Genomic DNA, 15441 nt, shown 5'->3' on the forward strand with positions numbered 1-15441 from the left:
TGTTCCCGTGCGCTCGAATTACATGATCTGGAAAAAACTTCGAGCGCACTTTCGTCTGGGCAATGGTCTGGAACTTGTCTAATCAGAGGCGGCTTCGAGTGCACACAAGTCTAATCAAAGACCTTTTCGAACGCACACAAATCTGATCAGGGGAGGTTTTCGAGCGCACACTAGTCGTATAAGGGGATGTTCTCGAGCGCATTTTAGTCTGATCAAGGACGTTTCGAGGGCACTTTTGTCTGATCAGAGGACGTTTCGAGAGCTGTAATAGGTTAAATACTCTCGGCAAAACCTACAGTTGAACTAACAAACAACTTTTTGAGATTTTCCAGTATGTTTTGGATGGGTTCTCCTCCTCCTTCTCTCAACCGGGCTGGGGACCGGCTACGGCGGAGTTACAAACAAACAACTATAGGAGATTTGAGTCCGAGCAAACGATAAAATTCCGCGCTCTAAGATTCTCCTCGAAGTATATTACCGAGCCTCATTGTCTATATAAGAATACACCAACACAAAATTTAGCAGTCAATGCAGTGCTTTCATCTTCACTATGGACATGCTCGCTTCGGGATTTTAACTGGGGTGATATCTGGACTCGCTTATGGCTAAAAAATTAATTTCTTCTGTTTATATATCTTATTGTTTTTTGTTTATTGTCATGTATGTTTGTGCAATAATTTCGTTTTTGAAGATCTGGAGAAATCATCCATGCATATGGTCTAGGACAATATTGCGAGCGCACTTTAATGTGGACAATGGTCTGGAACTCATCTGGACAATGGTCTGGAATTTGTCTGATCAGGGTCACTTCGGTCTGGAACTCGACTGATCAGAGGCGGCTTCGAGTGCACTTCGAGCGCACAATGATCTTCGAGCACACTCGTCTGATCAGTGGTCACTTTGGTCTGGGACGGTCTGATCAGAGGTCCCATTAGTCTGGGACGGTCTGATCAGAGGCAATTTCGAGCGCGACCTCAAACTGGGTAACGCTCAAGGTGAATGTAACATGTTCGAGACGGAAGATGGGAGATCAATCCTCATTACCTCCGTCCACATTTGTTTTTTAAATTAACAATCTTGTAATTACAATCCTCCACCGTTATTTAAGCTGAGAAATAGGGGTGTACGTACATTTTTATTTTCACACTAATTTCTTTTTCCCGTTATTTCTGGGGAAAATCCTCAGCCCGGGGTGGATTTGTGTGCTGCAGTGGCTGTGTTTCAAACATTGAAAGTCAACGCTAATATCTATGTTTAGTCTACATCGTCAAATTAGTTTCTTGAATCGACAAAGATTTTTAAATTGACCTCTTTTTTGACTAAGATCTCTTTAAAAACTTGAATTTGACTTCTCGTGGATTTATTTTCAACGTGAAACGAATATAATATAACTTTTGTTTGATATTTATATATGTTTGAGTTAGTCTGGTCTAGGGTCTATTTTGTCCGGCCAATGGTCTAGACAGCGGTTGGGCCAAAATTCTGAGCAAAGTCTGTTCAGTCGGTGTAGCCAAAAACTATTTTTGTATATGATCAGTATGGAACCCAATGTCTTCAGCCAAGTAGATCTGGCCAATGGTCTTGAGTGGCTTGTTATACTTTGGCGGTCTATATATATATATATATATATATATATATATATATATATATGTATATATATATATATATATATGAATAATAGTTGTTAGAGTTGGCCCTCTCTCAACAGGTTACCTCCTCACTCTTACATCATTTTACCTCCTCAGAAAAAGTTTCCCCATACTCTCACATCATTTTACTCCCTTGGCAGCCCAGCTCTTAGCTCATTTAACCCCCTCTGAACAAATAACTATCAACTGTTACATCATTTTACCCCCCTTGGCAGCTAAAATCTTAATTCCTTTTACGTCCTCTGAGCAAACTATCCCCTCATTCTTACATCTTTTCACCCCACATGGCAGGTTATCTATTAATTCAATTTACCCCTCTGAGCAAATTACTCCCTCATTCTTACACCATTACCCCTCCCCACGTAGCCCAGCTCTAACCTCATTTTACCCCCTCTGAAAAATACCCCTCAATCTTACACCTTTTTACCCCCCCCCCCTTGGCAGTTCAACTTTTACTTTGTTTTGCCCCAAGTGAACATATTACCTCCGCACTCTTGCACCATTTCATTCCTTTTGGCAGCTCCACTCTTATATCATTTTACCCCTTCTGAACAAATTACCCCCCCACCCCCTCATGCGCCACTTCATCCCCTTGTCAGCTCAACTCATAAATCCTTTCACCTCTCTCAAGAAATTGCCCACTCAGTCCTACACCATTTTATACCCCACTGCAGCCCACTCTTATATGGCAAATTTATGCAGTGGTAATTCCTCAAAATTCTTTCCATTGTAGCCAACTCTTACGTGGCAAATTTATTCACGGGTTAATTCCTCAAAATTCCTCCAATTGCGGCCCATTGCAGCGCACTCTTAACTGGCATTTTTTCTCAGGGAGGGCAATTCTTCAAGCGTCCTCCCATTGCAGCCCACTCCTATATGGCAATATTAGTCAGGGGGTAACTCCTCAAAAGTTCTCCCATTGCGGCCCACTGCAGCCCACTCTTACGTTGCAATTTTAGTCAGGGGGTAATTCCTCAAAAGGGCTCCAATTGCAGCCCATTCCTACATTGCGAATTTAGTCAGGGGTTAATTTCTCAAAAGTCTTCTCATTTCGGCCCACTGCAGCCCACCCTTACGTTGCAATTTTAGTCAGGGGGTAATTTTTTTGAAAAAGGTATTTGTGCGATTGTCAAAAAGTTGTCATAAGACCAAAAACCAACTCTGTTAAATTTGAAAACAATATGAATTGCTAATTGTAAGCTGCAAAACTAATTGAAGTTCCATCAGATACTGACCAGTGACTACACAAACAAACTTAAAATGTTCAATCATGTTCAATATTGCGAATCGTTAACCAAAGCAGTCTGATTTACGAAATGCTATAAAAGAGGTTTATAAGCACAAATAAAAAATACTGAACACTCGAATAAGAAAAGAGAGACAGTATTATTCCATGGAACCAATTAGGAGTGGAATAGAATTTGCTCTTCTTAGCAAAATTTTGTCCAAGCAGAATTTTGGTGTTTGGGCTAAATGGGATCATTCGGGCAAAAGTTTACTTTTTATGCGTTAAATAGGATTATTTTGCCACGCACTCAGAAATAATAATGCGTTTAAGATTTTTTTTGGTTGAACTGCAATTTCGCGCGTGCTTTTGCAGGTAATTTTACCCAAAAAAAATTATTTGCAGGTAAAACTCAAGGCCTTTTTATCCTACAAGTTCTGAGTAGATTGCATTTCAACTTACCGAGAATTTTTCCTGCAGGAAAGAAATTCTAGGTAAATTTACCTGTAATTTGTGCGTGTTGTTTTCAGGAAAATTTACCTAGAATATGTTTTGCATGTAATTTGTAACCGCAAATTCTAGATTACTTGGAGAAAGTTTTACCTAGAATTGCAGGTAATGTATTGTGTTTGCAGGTAGATTGTAGGTGAGTTGCATTAAAGAACAATTTAATTGCAAAATCTAGGCAACTTTACCTGCAGTTTATAATCAATTTAACTGCAATTTATTTAGAGTGAAGTTTTCAACCAATAATTATCTTTGAATTCCTAATTCGCATGATAGGAAAAGCAAAATTCAATAGTCTCTCCATAAATTTAAAATCACACATCTATATGGGACCAAAAATTGGGATTGAACAATCCATACAAGACCTTCAAGCATGCTTCATGAAATATCAAACAGAAGGAAGCAATAAATGCTTTTGAAGAACCTCTACAGAATATTAGCTCTTGAAAATACACAAATATTTGTCCTATATTCGCCATAACTCACTGCAATGATTTACCGAGCACTCCATCTGAATGGAGTGCAACTGCTTTCAAAGGAGAGCAGAAAGTGCTTCACTAGCATGGCGATGCATGGTGTATGAATTATGCTCGGGTCGAATTTCTCAGCCCACGATGATGTAAGAGCGGGTCTGCAATGGGAGGATTTTTATGAAAAGGCAGCTCAAAACTGTTATGTGTTTTTGGGATGTATTATGTTTTCAACGGGGTAACATGGTGTAATAGTGAGGAGGTAATTTCTCCTTTGCAGCCCACTTTTACATGGCAAATCAGGGGAGGTAAATTTTCAAAATCCTCTGATTGCAATCCATTCATAGATGGCAATTTTAGTCAGGGGATTCATTCCTCAAAAGTCCTCTAATTGCAGCTCACTTCAGCCCACTCTTAATTTGCAGTTTTAATCATGGTGTAATTCCTCAAAGAGCATTCAACTGCAGCCGATCTCGTACCTCATTTTTCCCCATCTGAATAAAACACCCCCACAATTTTACATAAAATTACCCCCCATAGACAAATTACCCCCCCCCCCCCTCAGTCTTACAACAAAAAAGGGAGAATTTTGGGGAGAACATTCAACGCGGTGTGTAATTTCAAAAAGTGACACTGTATTCACACACTTTTCTCCATTCTTTTTACACATTTTGAAAAGAGTGTAAAATAGGGTGGACCGATAACAAAATTACACTCTAACATAATTACCATTATCACCGAAATTCAAATGTAAGATGATAGTATCAGTTAGCCTAAAGGTTACCCAGGTCGAGGTGGCCAGAGCAAAGTGACCCCTGATCAAACGATTTTCGAGCGCATACACGTTTCCTTTCGCTCGAATTACATGATCTGGAAAAACCTTCGAGCGCACATTCGTCTGGGCACTGGTCTGCAAATTGTCTAATCAGAGGCGGCTTCGAGCGCACACTAGTCCGATCAGAGACAATTTCGAACGCACACAAGTCTGATCATGAGAGGTTTTTGAGCGCACACTAGTCAGATAAGGGAAGATTTTTGAGCGCACTTTAGTCTGATCAAGGACGTTTCGAGCGCACTTTTGTCTGATGAGAGGACGTTTCGAGAGCTGATATAGGTTAAATACTCTCCGAAAAAATCTACAGTTGAACTATCAAATAACTTCTTGAGATTTTTCAGCATGTTTTGAATGGTTTCCCCTCCCCCTTCTCTCAACCGGGCTCGTATTTTACCCCCTCATTCTCACACCATTTTACCCACCTTGGCAAATCAACTCTTACGTCATTTTACCCCTTCAATTTTACATTTTTAGCCGCCATACTTGAAGACTGCTAGTCTTGAATCCACAACCTCCTTTCACCTGGTTCTCCTTAACCTCCAGACCATCAAAGCTTGTTGAAGTCTTGACGGTCTATATATATAAATAATATTTGTTAGAATTGCTCTCTCTCAACAGATTACCTCCTCACTCTTACATTATTTTACCTCCTCAGAAAAAATTTCCCCCATACTCTTACATCACTTTACCCCCCTTGGCAGCCGAGCTCTTAGCTCATTTAACCCCCTCTGAACAAATAACTATCAACTGTTACATCGCTTCCCCCCCCCTTGGCAGCTAATATCTTAATTCCTTTTACGTCCTCTGAACAAACTATCCCCTCACTCTTACATCATTTTACCCCACTTGGCAGCTTATCTCTTAATTCAGTTTACCCCTCTGAACCAAATTACTCCCTCATTCTTACACCATTACCCCCCCCCCCCCCCCCCGTAGCCCAGCTCTAACCTCATTTTACCCCCTCTGAAAAAATACCCCCTCACGCTTACACAATTTAACCCGCCTTGGCAGCTCCACTCGTACATCATTTTACCCCTTCTGAACAAATTACCCCCCACTCATGCGCCACTTCATCCCCTTGTCAGCTCAACTCGTAACTCCTTTCACCCCTCTCAACAAGCTACCCGCTCAGTCTTACACCCTTTTACACCCCACTGCAGCCCACTCTTATATGGCAAATTTAGTCAGAGGTAATTCCTCAAAATTCTTTCCATTGTAGCCCACTCTTACATGGCAAATTTATTCACGGGGTAATTCCTCAAAATTACTCCCAGTGCGGCCCATTGCAGCGCACTCTTACCTGCCAATTTTACTCAGGGCAATTCTTTAAACGTCCTCCCATTGCAGCCCAATCTTACGTTGCAATTTTAGTCAGGGGGTAATTCCTCAAAAGTCCTGTCATTGCAGCCCACTCTTACGTTGCAATTTTCGTCAGGGGTAATTCCTCAAAAGTCCTCCAACTGCAGCCGAACTCGTACATCATTTTACCCCATATGAACAAAATATTCCCCCACTCTTGCATCAAATTACCCCCCATAGACAAATTGCCCCCCCCCCCCACTTTTACAACAAAATGGGAGGATTTTAGAGAGGACATTCGACCCGGGCTGTTATCAGTTTTCTCTCATGAAGATGTGCGGAATTAGTACGCAGGTGATGGCAATCTTGCAGATTGTCGTTTGTTATTGCGTAACATATTTGATAATCTCAAAGTATCTGTGTTTGGAAATTTCTTCAGAACCCCGAAATGTCAAATTTTTACAAAAAAGAAAATATCATTCGAAACTCACCCTTTAGAACTTGATCCATTTTGCTATTACCAGAGAATACTTATGATGGTTTCAACAAAACCATTCAAAACAAACAATTCTCGTTTTATCGATTTAACCCTAAAACCTCTCTTCTCGAAAAGAAATTGAATCCACCTTATAAAAAACTCTTGTTATCAATTGCGGGACTCCTGAGGAAAGTCATCTTTTCTCATTCCGGATGCGCCAGGTGGTTTAAATTTGTAGTTACCTGAAGACTATCTGAATGGACTTCCTTGGTCAATTCAAATCTCAGAACGTTTGAACATTGATTATATAGCTCCATTGAGATCATAATAAGCAATAATGTTTGAGAGAGCAAAATCAAAGAAAACGAGTCTTCTAATTAAATGAAAGCTGTTCCCTTGTTTCAACGTCTTTTTGTTTTTTCCAAACAAAAAATAAAGACAAAAAAAACAAAAAAACTGTAAATTCCTCAAAGCTGTTTTATCTGCCTTCGAAGATGCAGGTTGCTGCAAAGAAACAAAAATGCCAAAATACGTCTTCCACAATCGCGCATGTGGGACAGCTGAAGGTCTGCTGAAAAATAATTTCCTCAGCGTGAGCTAAAAATCCGACACATCAGCTGCCAATTTAAATCATTATCTGGATCTATTATGCCCCCAGTGTTCTTACGATTCCTGGTTTTGTATAGCACACTATTATGTAAAAAAAGTACGAACATGCTGCTCCGTTTCTTTGCGCTCACGAGTGTGCTCTTTCTGTTCTCGCGTGCTGCCGGAAGTCGCTAGGGCCTGTGACCTAGGGCCGGGATTCTTAGTGCACTCTGGGGTCTGACGACCAGTTTGTTCTGCTCCTCCACACACAAGTAATATGATATGTATATATAGTTATCTGCACGTATATGTATCTATAGGTTATTGTGATTGTGAGTGCGCTGTTTCTTTGCGCGTTGTTAGAGAGGATCGTGCACGCGAGAATCTGATAACACTTCTTTATATCTTCGCAGGTAATGAGAAGACTCGCTGCACTTATTCTGCCTGGAATGCACAATTTTTAGTGAACAAGAAAGAGCAGCCATTCAATCATAAAATACACGACGTTAATTTGTTCATACCCAATGGTGCTAGGACAACAGATCGAAAGCAAAAAATGAGACAATAGATCGAAAATTAAATTATTCAAGTTACGTATTGGCCAATCAGATTTGAGCGCTCATATATTATACAGCATATAACATGTTCTCTTGTAATATTTTGTTCGGTTGTGATAGATTCATATCAAGTCCCACGGGCCGCTAAGGCATGGCCATAATGTGGTAATTATATTGCAGCTCGCAAATAATGCTTAATTTCGACCAATAAGAATAAAGATTAATTTTCGATCTATTGTCCCAATTTTTCTGTTTTCGATCTGTTGTCCTTTCGATCTATTGTCCGGTCACCATACCCAATATTCTACAAGTGAAGCAGCCATGTACTCATAAATCCAACCCCAAATATTGCGTAACCAATTTACCGTTCCAGCTTGGTTTCAAAATGGAACGGTTCTGAAAAAAATACTTGCCGCCATGATAACAAAGGGTAGCCACGGTCCGTCTGGTGTTTATGCAGTGGAATGGAGACAATTATTGACAGCATACAAATCCTCCTCAAACAGTCCACATAAAAACTTGACTAATATTGCAGATAGAATTGCCACAGAACAACTAAACTTCTTGAACTTAAATACATCAGACACAGTGACTCTTTTACCAACCTGTCCAATTAGGTTTGAAATGATGTCGAAATAGAGCCTAACTTCAGAATTTGCGGGTTGAAACCTTCGCAAATAGAAGTGCCACTACTGAACACGACGCTTGACTAGCTATCAAAGCTAATGATTTTCCGAATCACGTCGCAGCAGAGTGTTCTTTGACGTGAAACTGTTCAATCTATATGCCTAGAATTGCCAAAGAAAGATTCCGGATTTCTACAAACTCCTGGAGTTCATAAAAAATTTGAGAAAAGGAGAACCCAAATTGAGAAAGCCACATTCTGTCCGTTAATCTTCTCCTAAACAGGAGGAGTTGCTCCATCATCGCCGAAAGCTATAGAATTCGAAAGCTATAGAATTAGGCTACCATGATCAGCGACAGCAAAGAAGATTCTTTTGCGAAACTCCATTTTCTGCTTCCCTTGCGCACGCGACATGCATGTGCCCTGCTGTTGAAGCTTCAAAGTAATCATCGTAGAGGCAGGGCAGCTGCTCTCCTAGATGTCACAATTACTTTTTATCAATTATTGATTCAAATTATTCGTCAGATCTAATTTGTTCAATTTCGTAATAAAGTTATTAAATAGATCTTGTTTTGGTCATCAGATGGTGGTACCCGTGATAAAACACACCCTGAGACACGCGTCAGTCTTGAACATTACCAGGATGTTTTCTTTCTATTTCAAAATTTTCAAGTGTTTATAATTATACACTAAAAAACTTGCATCCAGAAAATCATTTGTTCCGTCATAATGTTTTCTGGGTGACCGCTCAATTCGCGTCAAAGCAAAGGCATTTCAGGTTTCTCAGAGAGACTATTCATCAGAATATCGCGGATGAATTATATGAACTGTAATCAAACTGAGGCGACAACAAGCTCCTTCAGGGGTTGCTATGCTAGAGAAACTGACAACAAACCTTCAATAATTTACAACAAAAACAGACACAAAAGCTTCAATTGATTGTTTTAATGATGACCACGCAAATGCAGGTGACTCTTCAGATACTCGGAGTAACCTAATCAACAAATCTTTTGACAATTTATTTCGCGTTCTTATTTCAAAAACTACTGGCTGCAGAAACAATTGTTTTAAAAGTCAACAATTTATTAATCTAATAACAGCTCTATACAAACAAAGAACTTTTTCGTTTATTAAACTATATAAATTCGGTCTCCATATTCAAATCTCTAATTTACTTCATTTTGAATAGATTGTTTACAATTGGGAGATTGACCATCGGTAGAATTTGGACAAAGTATGTGGACCATAAGCCCACTAAAGTGACGATACAATCCTTCAGAGATGATAACCCAGCGGAATGCACCAGAAATCACCAACAATTAAAAAATTTCGAAAACTACATACTATAATAGTAGTTGATGGTTTTAATGATCACGACGCAAATCCAAATGACTTCAAATCAAATAACTGGAGAAACTTGCCAAACATAATCATTGACGAAGTTCATTCTCTTTTCATCCTCGTGCCAATAACTATTCATTCCACAAATAATCGTTTTTATTAAAAAAGCCCAATAAGAATCTAAATTATTCTAATAAGATATTCGTTTTCCATCCAATCTTTCATTTGTCTATAGTTAGGTGTCCTATTTAACTACTTCATTAGAGACGTTATTTGTTTATTAATCTATGTTAAAAAATTTTCACTCGTTCCTCAATTGTAACATTTCAGACTACTGAGTTCCTCCTTACATAAGCCATACCCACTAATGTCTGAGCATTCATTTTTTTAAAAACTTTTAGCCATCTTAGAGGTGGAGGAATCATAAACCATTTATCAGCACGTTAAATGTAGTGCACTCAGCGCTATGCGGGCGCTCATGAGATTATTTGTTGCGTATGATGCTGTAATAACGCAACTCCAAGGCCCAAGGATCTCAGAGAGAATAGATATACTGCGCTATGGAATGCTTTATCGCATTCCTGCAGGGAAAAGCTAATTGGGATGACGCCTCATACAACAAAAGCATAGCAAAGAATCCAGGAACGTTCGTGTAGAATTAAAGCAAAATGGTCTGTTGATAAATACAAAAAATTTGGCAAATTCATGTCAAAAGAAAAATGATCCATAGCAATCTTAAGTCTTCCTGAAGAAGTGAAAAGTTGTGTTCAACTGATAATGTTGGCAACAAGAAATAGTTTAATGCCTTACTTGAGAAATATTTAGAACCAACAAAAGCAAATTTGAGTGACTTAGTTATCCGTGACCACCAAAAATTTTGCCGTACCATTAGTTCATATTTGAGAAAATCAATTCCTTAATGTTTAGAAAACCTGCCAGGTAGACGCAAGTAGGCCATCGCCTTTCTGGCTTTGTTGTCACAAAATGGCGTGGCTTCTAACATACCTCAAGGCCTCCTCTATTGATCTCTGCAAAACCATAGCTAAACTCTTTTGGCATTAAAACTTTGTTTTGACATTCGTTCTTTCGCAAATTTCATGTCAGTTGGTAGCTCTTGATAATTGCCATGATTCGCAACTGTTTGGAATTGGGGAAATTAGTAAGCAAATTTTACCGAGGAGTGACGTAAATTATTTTGAACCAGATATTGAGAGATTAAGTGCCGTTTGACAACTATTCTGGTTCAAAAATAAGAATTTAAAGCAAAATTTATTCGTTGCAAGCTTGTTTTAAAAAAACAGATTATTAAGTGATCTACCTTATTGACGCAAATATGCATTCAATATTCTTATCAGTGGCCATAGTTTCAAAATGGTGCCTTTTATCTATCATTTCGTATGTCGTATGTAGTTGGTATCGTGAACGATCAAAATTGTTTTTTTTTTAACCAATGAACAGGTCTGTTTTCAGAAAGGTACTTTACAAAATGTTGAAGCTCTTTTGATGTCAATGTATGAGTATTGCATAATTTCTTTAATTGGACTTCTTGAAGTTTGCTTGCTTCACAGCTCAAAAACGGTTTGCGGACGACGGTAACTCTGTCGGCTCTCTTGATAAACTGAAAAGTCTGTCTGACTCAACAAAAAATTAGGATTTTGGTTCCGATTATCATCTCATCATGTTTCTTTTTATCAAAAGGTGTCTTTGTGAAAAAGCCAGGCAGATTATCATTGATGATGAAGAAAAAACATTTGAGGATTGTGGAGTATTAGGTAGTGTTATAGAGTCCAATAATCCAAAAAATAATTTTGTAATTCTTTATAGAGATCACTAACACAGAAGAGGTCTTTGTTTTAAGCGCTGACGTTATCTGCCAAGATTTCCACTCACATAGTTTGTAAATTTTGTATTTCATCGGTTGAGCATTCATCGGTGCTTAGCTCTTATAACCTCTACTATTGATGACTTGTTAAAACAATATGAGAAATCAATCAATGATGAGAATTTCAGAATCCAGTAATGAATCCCGCCTACAATCAAAAATACTGGATTAACTTTTGTTGCTCGTAATAGAGAGTCGTCTGAACATCTTTAAACCGGAATATTGTAAGCGATCAATTTAAAATGAACATACTTTTCCCTATGCCTGATCGCAGCCGAACTGAACCAACAGCAATCATACGAAATAAAAGAAAACAGATATCAAAGAACGGATATCAAAAACAGATATCAAACAGATATCAAAGAAGCTGGTTGAAAGCTTTGCCATTGAATCGATGTCATTTTGACGTAATGAAAAGCAAGTTTCGATATGGCATGGCGCTTCTCTAAGGTTCGGAACCAGTCAGGATGCCTACGTTATGCTTATGTAATAAAAATTTCAGTGTGGCGCATTCCCTACGTCCGAAATGAGGATACACCCACATGAGGCATAATAAACTTCGCGAATCCTTTGTAAATCTATTTAGTGATGGCTGCCACGATGTTGAATCTAATCTTCTGCCGGGCTTCTATTTTTTACGCCCCCAGGCGCACGTATGATTTTTTTTAACATAGTAACGTGCTTTATTACATATAATTTCTAACTGGGGGGCGTAAAAAACATTAGCGGCGGGGGCGAAACAGAATAAATCCTAATTGACATTGAGAAAGGAACTTTTTGTTCGCTTGTCTCTGCATGCACTGGTGGAGCTGGCATCGAAGCTATTGCGCGAAAAGAGAACAGCTACGCTGTTATGTCTTATCTACGGACAAAAATCAGCCTCGCTCTACTAAGGGGCCCATCATCTGTATTCTAGGCTCATAGGTGGTGTGAGATTGTTGATGCTTCAATGGGAGCTGTTGTTGAAGAAGGGAGGCTATTAGTTTTACTCATCTACTTAAGCCATTAGTTCTTTTTTTCAATAGTTTTCTATCTTTTGTGTTACATATCAATTGATGTTTGTGTGCAATATTTTGATTTAATTGATAGATTTGAAAATTACGAAATGCTTTATGAAGACGTAGTGCAGGGAGGGCCCCGGACCAGCCAGTATCCACCCATTGTTAGGTAGGGACATTTCCTAATTTAATTTTCTAGTTTAAAGAGATTGGGAAACGAAAGCAAACCTTGCACTTGGATTTTTGTCCTTTTAATAAAACTGAGAAAAGCTTGAATCATTTTATTAAAAATGCAGACGTTTAATTTTCAGGTTGAGGCTATGTATAAAATTAAGGAGGTCAAAGATATCGCAGACCATCCAACGTTTTATGAAGATGCGCTGAATTATTGGCAGAAGGTTGACCCCTCGGTGGAAGGAATGATGGGTGGTTTAGATAAGCTTTCATCTATTGACCTCACCTCCTCAATGCAATTCGTTTTTAGTTACGTTCAGGTTCGATACATTCTTTAAACATTGAAATCCATACATACGTAGTGCCAAACGTTTTCGCCTACAACATATTAGGAGGATTAAGTATGTTAGAGCATGAATCCTGGTTGCCCGGGAATTAGTGAATTGACACGGAGTCTAAATGCGGGGTACAAGCCCCCCAGGGAGGTGGATTCATATTCTTAGAGAAATAGACGGTGCAAATTTCCAAATTTATTTAATTCAGTTGTACTGGTGTCGAGAGCTTGATCAAAACTTGATTGACGTTTGCTGTAGGGTGTATATCTTCCTTGAATCTCATACAAAAACGGACAGCATTAAAGCTTAATCGGTATCACATCAAAGATAGTGGTTCAATGTTTGCAATTAAAAGAAGATTTTGATGCTATGGCTGAACATCATGCCAAAGTTTTTGGTGCCCCCAGCTTTGTTTGCGCATATTATTTGCACCCCCAGACGCACATGCCATATTTTTAGATAAAGAGGGACTATGTAATGACACGTGCTCTGTGACTGAGGGGGGGGGGACAAACGGAAAAGATCCTTTGATTGAAATTTTTGTCCCTAGTCGGGCAGTTTTACTTAACCGTTTCGTATTGTGCCGCCTGTTAACTCATGTTTTTTAACAGATTGCAAACTAAGGTCTTTGAAGTTTGTACCAGTTCACTACCAAAAGTCAAATGAAAATTACCTTAATTTGTTTCCAGTTTTTCACTCTAAATCTGTATGATAATGTATATTTATATAATAATCTATAGTAACTTCGTTTTCAGCCCCTTGAAGAACTTTATTACCCTCCCTGCAGCAGCAAGCTACAATTGAATCAAGAAGGTACCTTTTGTCCGAGATTAATCCCTCCTACATTAGTCGTTTGTTTCAAAATTTTGGAATACACCGGATCAGCTTCATTTTTATACACTTAATTCCTCGCAAACGAAGTTTATAGCAATTATTAGTCCTCTGGTCTTTTTGCGACTGGAAGAGTAATGACGATTTCTTTTATAAATTGGTGACTCTTATTTTTAGAGGATGTATTTCAGAGAAAGTCAAATGATGCAAGTAAAATTAAATGAGGCGCTCGAAACTACAGGAAGACACAAGAGGAAACAATATTGCATTGAACTTGACCTCTCTAAATGTAGTACTCAACGAAAAGGCCAGTACAAGAGTAACTGATGCTTTTAAAAGCTCCCCGGATATCGGTTTCGCCAGCTCAAGTAGAGCAATGAACATCGACTGGCGCACATCGATTGAGATCGGACCATTTACTAATAGTTCCATACATCAACTGTGACCTTTTCACACACAACACCACAAAGAACTTTCATCACCTTCCGCAATGCTGACTGGGCAAGTTTTAAAGACGACATTGAACTAAACTGAAGAAACAACAAAATCCAACAAATGTCTACCATGCGGTAAGGAAAACCATAAATGCAGCGGCTGGCAGGCATATCCAACAAGGAAGAAATATAACGGTGTTTGCCAAGTCAAAAGCGCAAAAAATGGATCGAGTTTGAAAAAACAGAAAAGAAATACACTAAGAAAAATAAAGAAACTGGAACCAGAGGGTAGAATGTTTAAGTGTAACACAGTGACAGAAGCTATGAGACAAAGAAAAGTAAAGAGCTGGGCCCAGATAGATTAGCGCTAATGCAGCTACACCATCTAGGCCCCATAGCACTTAGACACCATAAACCTTTCTATAAACAGTGCAAGTATCACAAACATCCGGAAAGTTGGCCGGGTTAGCGATAAACAAGCCGGGAAAACCCATAGAAAATAAGCCGGGAAAACAAGCCGCTAAAGAAAACAAGCCAATAGAAAACAGGTCAGGAAAACCCACTCCTCTACCCCATTGCAAAACTAACAGAAGAACTCTTTAGGAAGTGGAAGTGGCTTTATAGAATACCCACTAAAAGGACATCAGCCCGGCTTTTGACCTGCGAACTCCCACAAGAACAGTTCTCAATTTTGTCATCAACGATATACAAAACGGCCTTAATCATAAGAAACCTTACCGTACTCTCCTAGTAACCTTAGGTCTCGCCGCAGTTTTTGATACGTTTATAATAACCTACTACTTAGAGACGTACTCGAGGCACCACTACCAAATAGCACAAGAAGATGAGTCGCTTCATACTTACAAGGCAGGTTTTTTTAATACGTAGAATATAAAAATATAAAAAATCAAAGTGGAGAAAAGTGAAACATGTTGTCCCGCATTGTGGTGTTTTATCGCCAATGCTCTTCAACATCTAAATGAGCAAGCTGCCTCTTTCCCTGAAAGATATTAACATCACGTCTTACGCTGATGATATAACTTTAACTATAACTCATCCACAGGTTGAAAAAATACAACATGGGAACTCCCTATCTAAATATTTTACATGACAGGCTAGAATCAAGAAAACTTAAGTTATCACCTGAGAAATCAAGTGCAACTGTGTTCACAACCTTGACCAAGTAGGCCAAGTTTGACCCACTCCTCACGAT

The 15441-nt window shown here is 38.9% G+C and overlaps 1 protein-coding gene across 1 annotated transcript in view; it reads left to right on the forward strand.

The window, feature by feature from the left end:
* LOC142358099 (N-terminal Xaa-Pro-Lys N-methyltransferase 1-B-like) overlaps positions 1-15441 on the forward strand; it is a 33873-nt gene that overhangs the window by 16616 nt on the left and 1816 nt on the right. The window contains exon 2 of the mRNA XM_075409568.1: positions 12764-12948. Within this exon, the coding sequence (XP_075265683.1) occupies positions 12775-12948 (174 nt within the window). The 5' untranslated portion in view covers positions 12764-12774. The remainder of the gene's footprint in view (positions 1-12763; positions 12949-15441) is intronic.

The sequence above is a fragment of the Convolutriloba macropyga genome, chromosome 2, assembly GCF_964194025.1.
Source record: "Convolutriloba macropyga chromosome 2, txConMacr16.3, whole genome shotgun sequence".
In the NCBI taxonomy this organism is placed as follows: Eukaryota; Metazoa; Xenacoelomorpha; order Acoela; family Convolutidae; genus Convolutriloba; species Convolutriloba macropyga.